The 6,780-nt window shown below is 45.4% G+C and overlaps 1 protein-coding gene across 1 annotated transcript; it reads right to left on the reverse strand.

Annotated features, from left to right (window-relative positions):
• Window positions 1-652: 652 nt before the first annotated feature.
• LOC122083237 (probable LRR receptor-like serine/threonine-protein kinase At4g36180) lies at window positions 653-4,393 on the reverse strand. The gene has a single exon (XM_042650966.1). The coding sequence runs from the start codon at window positions 4,238-4,240 to the stop codon at window positions 773-775; it is 3,468 nt and encodes a 1,155-aa protein (XP_042506900.1). The 5' UTR covers window positions 4,241-4,393; the 3' UTR covers window positions 653-772.
• Between the last annotated feature and the right edge of the window lie 2,387 nt (window positions 4,394-6,780).

Consider the following 6,780-nt stretch of genomic DNA (forward strand, 5'->3'; position numbering starts at 1 on the left):
AATGCAGCTATCGGACAAAGGAGGTTTGACTCAAGCCGACAAATTCAAATTAAGTAAAATAAAGAGATAATTTTCTTTATTTGTACGGAATGGCATCCCTATCGTTAATGTATGTGGTCTGAGACTTTTACCGAAGTAATCGTCTCAGAGATTCAGTCTGGGTCAGGAAGTGCGACCTTTTTTAGCCTGGTCTCTGCTACTGGTGTGACACAATTCTCGGAATCAGAACTCAGGTGCCCTACTGTGAGTGGGTCCCGGAAATCCGACGTGGCCACTTAGATATTGAAACGTCCTCGGTGGAATTGCAGAACGCAGACCTCCTGACACATCGTGACGGATCCCCTTTGGTTGGTTGTTTGGCTTCCAACGGAGACAGTTCCAGTCAGGCAAACCAGACCCCACAGAGCATTAACGGCTACTTTCTCCTCGTTTCAGTCCCTTCCACGTGCCTAATCAGGAGGGGGTATGAGTAAATACTGATAACAATTCTTGGCTTTATCTACGTGTTTTTTTTTTTTTTGGCGGGAATGCTTGGTGGGGGCCCACATTCCTCCTCCCATGGGCTGCACCGACCACCACCGACGGCGCCGGCGTTAGCAACCAGAGGAGAAGGAACGAGGTGCCGTAATGGAAAAGCAAAAAGGAATCAATCTTTTTCCGTCCATCCAAAAAAAAACTTTTTTCTTTTCCCCTCCAAAATGGAAGAGAGATGGGAATCTAATGATTGATTTCTGGATAACAATTTCTTGGGTAGGGTGTTGGGGTGGCTTAATCATGCCGGCGACGGTAAAGCGGTGGGATCAGCAGAAGAGAGAATGTCGGGGCCAACCCGGCAGCCTTCGAGCATGAAGACAATGTCGGCCATGGATGGCCTATCTAGGGGGTCTGGTGCTGTGCAAAGCAACCCCACCTTCACTCCTAACAGGAACTCTTCCCACTCTGACGACTCCGGGTCGAGCTCCAGGAGCCCCGGTTCCAACAGCTCCGATATCTGACCCCTCTGCAACTGCTTCTTCACCCACTTCACTATGTCCTCGTCCCGAGTAAACATCACCGGCCGCCTCCCCGTTAATAGTTCTAGCAATATGATCCCGAAACTGTACACGTCGGCCCCTTTGCTCACTTCCCCTGTCAATGTCGCCTCCGGCGATACATACCCCAGGGACCCCACCGGGGTAGAAGATGTGGATGCTTCTGCCCGCGTCGCCATTGTGAGCCGTTCGAGCCCGAAATCAGATAAGTGGGCTTCGAAGTCGGCATCGAAAAGCACATTCTGAGGCTTGACATCACCGTGAACCATGGAGGATGCGTGTAGGAAGGCCAGCCCACGGGCGACTCCGAGGGCAATGAGATGGCGCATTGGCCAATTGAGGACATGGCCGTCCTGGTGTGATGCCTCTTGTAGCAGAGTAACAAGGTTCCCATTGGGCATGTAGTCGTACACGAGTAGCCGGACGTCAGGTGGTCCAGCGTAGTATCCTCGGAGGACTGTTAGGTTCCTGTGCTTCACCTTCCCCAGCGACTCTGCTTCCTTTCGGAATGTTCCCTCGTCAATGGAACCATCAGGGAGACGGCGGATCGAAAGCACAGTGCCGTCCAGAAAGCAAGCCTTGAACACAAGCCCATACCTTCCCCTGCTCAGTACATTTTCTTCGTCAAACTGCCTCGTCGCCTCCAACGTCTCTGCGTATGTAAGCTTCTTGTTGAACATGGCTATTTTTGGCCCTTCGCTCCCATTCTCTCCGCTGCCGCGACCTCCCTCTGCTGCTCCGGAGCTCACCCGTGCCGGGCTCCTTTTCTTCTCCCCATTGCCCCTCTCTCGGAGCCGCTTCCGCCACCGCAACAGACTGAAAACGTAGCAGCAACAGAATAATGCCGTCAGGAAAGCTCCGGCCACGGCAACAGCCACCACCAGAATCAGCTTCTTCTTCTTCTTCTTCTTCTTCTTCCTGTTAGTTTTGGGTACATTCACACATTTTCTATTCAATGGCTTCCCGCACAAATCTGAATTGAACGCAAATGCAGAATGGTCATTGAATCGAGAACCCAGCCTATCTGGAATCTCTCCTTCGAGGTTATTTCTTGATACATTGAAGCGTCTCAAGCCGGAGAGGAGGGTTAGGTTCACCGGTATCACCCCACCCAAGTTGTTGGCAGAGAGGTCTATCTCCGTCAGGTTTGATATATCTGAAAGAGAGTCTGGTATTGCTCCGGAGAGGTGATTGTCATTCACTAACAGTGACCTTAGGGATTTACATCTGGAGATTTGCTCTGGGATTTTACCCCTCAAACTGTTGTGACCCAAGTCGAGCTCCTTCAAATACGAGAGACGCAGGATATCGTCCGGAATTTGACCTGTCAAACCATCTGAGCGGAGCTGAAGGACTTCAAGATCAGAGCAATTGCCGAGCTCCGGTGGAATCGAGCCGGTTAAGTGATTATTGGACAGTGAGAGAACGGTTAATGACCTGAGAAACCCATAGGTTGCCGGAATCTCTCCAGAGAAAGCATTGGACGTCAGGTTCAGATATTTCAAACTTGATAAGCTGCTGAAACCTTCAGGAACAGCCCCTGACAATGCATTCTCTTCCAGAGCAATGTATTGCAGATTAGGCAAACCTGAAAGCTCATAGGGTAACTCACCGGAGAGATTCTGACGGCTGAAATCCAGAATCCTGAGCTGCAAAAGTGATCCGATACTCGTGGGGATACTCCCTGAGAAGCCATTACCACTCATATTCAGAACCAATAAACTCCTAACGTCCCCAATGTTGGAAGGAACTTCTCCAGATAATCTATTGTCGCGAAGGTCCAGGGTAGTGAGATTACTCAACCACATCAGCTCTTTTGGCAGGTTCCCCGTGAGGTTATTACGTCCCAGATTCAGCGTTTCTAGCTCTGAAAGACTTCCAAGAGACGCTGGAATGGGACCCGAGAAGGAGTTTCCCCCAAGAGACAAAACCTTCAAGCCCCTAAGCTTCCACAAGAATGCAGGAATCTCGCCGGTGTAACGGTTCCCTTCAAGATCAAGAACACTTAACAAACTGCAGTTTTGGATCTCACTGGGGATATCACATTGAAATGAATTGTTCGCCACCCTCAGCTCTTCCAACTTGAAGAGGTTACCGATGCCAACTGGTAGCGTGCCCGAGAACGAGTTTCCGGAAAGATCGAGCACCGCTAGAGTGGACACATTCGTTAACCAGAAGGGGAACATGCCATGTATCTGATTCTGCTGAAGATCTAAGACCTGTAAGACGGTGTAGAATGTGGCTTCCGGCGGAGAAACAAGAGCCGTGAATGCATTAAACCCCAGCTGAACAATCCTTAATGATGGAGGGTACGAAGAAGCATTGCAGAAAGCGAAGGAGGGAACCGCACCAGAGAGGTCATTGTGTGAGAGGGAAAGCACTTGGAGTCTCGGAAGAGCCCCGATGGCGGCTGGGATCAAACCTTGAAGCGCATTGCCTTGAACACTCAAATTCATGAGCGTAGAACAGTTGGCAAGCGCCGAAGGCAGAGTTCCCTCCAATAGATTCCAGTCCAGCCACAGATACTGGAGTTGCAGAAACTCTCCGAAAGAAGGTGGAATCTCTCCGGTGAATCGATTGAAGGACAGATTGAGGAGCTGAAGCTGAGACGATGCGGAGATGTTGCGGGGGATCTCGCCAGTTAAATCGTTGGATGAGAGATCGAGGTAGCGAAGGCTGGGTGGGAGATCAGCAGAGATTCCACCGGAGAGAAGATTCTGAGCTACATTGAAGACGAGAAGATCGGTGAGGTTGGCGATCACTGTGGGAAGACGGCCGGAAAAGGAGTTATATTGAAGGTAAAGGGCACGGAGACGAGAGCATTTGGAGAGGGAAAGAGGGATGGAACCATTGAAATGATTGGACCGGAGGCTAAGCTTGCGGAGCTCCTGAAGATTTGATAAACGATCAGAAAGAGGGCCAGAGAGCTGGAGACGAGGCAAGCGGAGCTCATGAACACGGCCATTATAGCAGAGGATGCCACGCCAATCGCAAGGAGCCGAAGGAGTGGTTGATTCCCAACCATTTAAAGCGCTAAGAGGATCGTAGAGATTGAGCTTGAAGAAAGTTAAAGCTTCAATCTCTGCTTGGGCTTCAAGACTCCTTTGAGCATTATCGGAAGAGAAGAAGGTGGCAAGGAACAGCAAGTAAAGAAGAACAGTAGTAGTAGTAGTAGTAGTAGTATTAGTAGTAGTAATGGTGGAAGCCATGGATGATGTGAGGGTGAGTTGGGGTTATTTGGTGGGATTGAGGTAGTGGGATTGCCTGAGAACGTTTCCAGAGGCAAAGGAAGACCAGAGTGTCGTCGTCGCCATATGCTCGATGAATTGCTTGCTCTTCTGCGTGTGTCTTCTACTACTATTACTACTACTGGTTTAGTTGGGCTGGGGCTTTTTTGTTGCCCAGGTTAGAGAATTAAATAGAAGGAAAAGGGGAAGTGGTGGGGTTGTGTTCTCAAGTTTTATGTAAAGGTTTTTTTAATTTAAGTTGGTAAGGAGTCAGGTCATATGGGTAGTTATAATAACGCATATGAGTTTACTCAGCATATATGGATTCAATTTGAGTTGTTCCCTCAGGTTCTCCACCAGTCCAGCCTCTCTCTCTCCTTTTTCACTTTTACCTTCCCAGTCCATTCCAAAAGTGTACACTGCAGAGTGCAGACTGAGACTGTACTTTGGGCTTTGGCACTTGTTTTCTTTTATTCTTTCTTATTTTTCTATTTCTTGGGCTGAATCTTTCCGTGTGGTAATGGTGAATCCGAAATCAAACCAACAAGGAAAGCTTCCATTGATTTTGATTTTGGTATGAAAAAAGTGGATGGTTTCAATTCGATTTTGGGTTAAGTCGGTTTTATTTTGGTTTCATGTATGCACTACCCCAGTCCAAATATGATACAATAAGGATTAGATCAGTTTGGTTTAGGCTATATTGGTTTGGTCTGGCTCATTTCACTGGTTCGGGTTAGGTTTAAACAACCCCGTTCACACTCCTTTTGGTCCTTTCCACACTGACAGTTCTTTTTCTTTAGTTTGTAATCATCAAACCATTGTGGACATAGATCAGATGCTTAGGGCCCGTTTGGTATCGTTTCTGTTCCAGAAACGCCGTTTCGTTTCAAAAACGAAAATTTCAGTTTCTGTGTCAAAACGCAGTTTTTAAACGAAAAAATGGTGTTTTAAAATTTCAGATTTTTATCGGGAAATGGTGTTTTTTCAGTTTTTTTTTTTCACTTTTTGTTCCAAAAAAACAGAAACGGACCATAAGTGCACCAAACAGAAGATTCCGTTTTTTCGTTCCAATAGAACGAAAAAACTCCAGAAACGTTTTTTTAGAACGATACCAAACGGGCCCTTAAAGATATTGGTTGGTTGGTTGGTTTTTGTTGGTTAATGAAAAAGGAAAGAAGGAAGCATGCATATATTAGTTATTAGAAGCTGAAGAAAGGAATTAAGAAATACAGATCAGATGCTTAAAAACCTCAGCGAATGGATTGGGGTGTGAGGATTTTTAGTATTTATTTGGGGGGTTCCTTCAACATTTCTTTATTAAATTGGTGGTCCAGGAGTGGGATGATATCACACCAATTGGATGATAGGATAATAGGCTTCCAAAATTTAATATTTGTTATCAAACTTTGACTGCCCTCACGCATCTCACTCCCTCTATCATGAATGATATGATAAAACGAGATATTATTATAGGGTTTTCTGTCTCTCTCTTCAGTTCGAGTTTCTCTCATCCACAGTGATTCCCTACTTTTATTGGCATGGGATGCAAGGTTTTAAAGATCAAAATTGATATCTTGACCGGGGAATTGGAATTGGTCAAATTTGGATGAAATCTGCCATAACCCTAACTTTTCATAGGGCATCACTAAGGGGACAAGATTTGGCTGCTACCTGTTGCTACCTGGGATCGCAGTCAAAGAAATAGAATCTTGAATGGTAGTTTAGAAAATACTAAGGGTATTTGTGAACCCAAAAGGAAAGTAAATTATTTTATTTCCTTTGTTACAAGCATGGTAGTCGGAACTTAGGGTAGCAGCAAAAATTTTTCACTTGAAATTGGGATCGAGTGGTTCTCATTCTTGAATTTATGACCGGATGAGACTAAAGGAGAGGTAGATTTCGTAAATAAGGGGAAGAATGGTGGCCCTTGATAAACTTCCTCCTGATTTCAAAGTGCAAATTCATAAATGTCTGGAGAAAAGTTTCCTTCACTTCAAAACCACAATCATCAATGGCCATAAAATGGTCGAAATACCAGCCACTGTTGTGTGATAACCTATAGGCATCATTGAAGGGATGGCAGTAATCTATAAGAGTTATGCCTTATAATTAACTTTTTCTAAGTACCCTTTGTTTTACTTCTAAAAATTATTTAATATAGTATTTAATTTTTTAATACAAGGGTAAGAAAGGTTTTTTCAAATGTTGAAGGTCATTTAATGCAATGTTTTATGAAATAACACGATTTACCCTCATTGGGAAAAAAAATTAGAACTTAGAATCAACAGCTCCTTCAAGTTTATCTGCTAAAGCCTAAACTCTTGTTTCTTTCTTCTCACACTTCCCTTGGCCCCTTTCTTGGGATTTTGTTATGATATGGTCCAAGTCAAGTAACTAAGCAATCAAAAGAGGTGGAGGAAAGAGGTGGGCTTTGTCTCAGCTTCTCATTCTTATATGCCTCTAAAAATTCTCTTCAAAATCCGCAATTGCCGCATACATACGAGGAAATAGATAGAAAGTGC

The sequence above is a fragment of the Macadamia integrifolia genome, chromosome 7 (genome assembly GCF_013358625.1).
Source record: "Macadamia integrifolia cultivar HAES 741 chromosome 7, SCU_Mint_v3, whole genome shotgun sequence".
In the NCBI taxonomy this organism is placed as follows: Eukaryota; Viridiplantae; Streptophyta; class Magnoliopsida; order Proteales; family Proteaceae; genus Macadamia; species Macadamia integrifolia.

Bases quoted from the DNA above. Each gene is read 5' to 3' on its own strand.
- LOC122083237 (XM_042650966.1), bottom strand. From the start codon at position 4,240: ATGGCTTCCACCATTACTACTACTAATACTACTACTACTACTACTACT.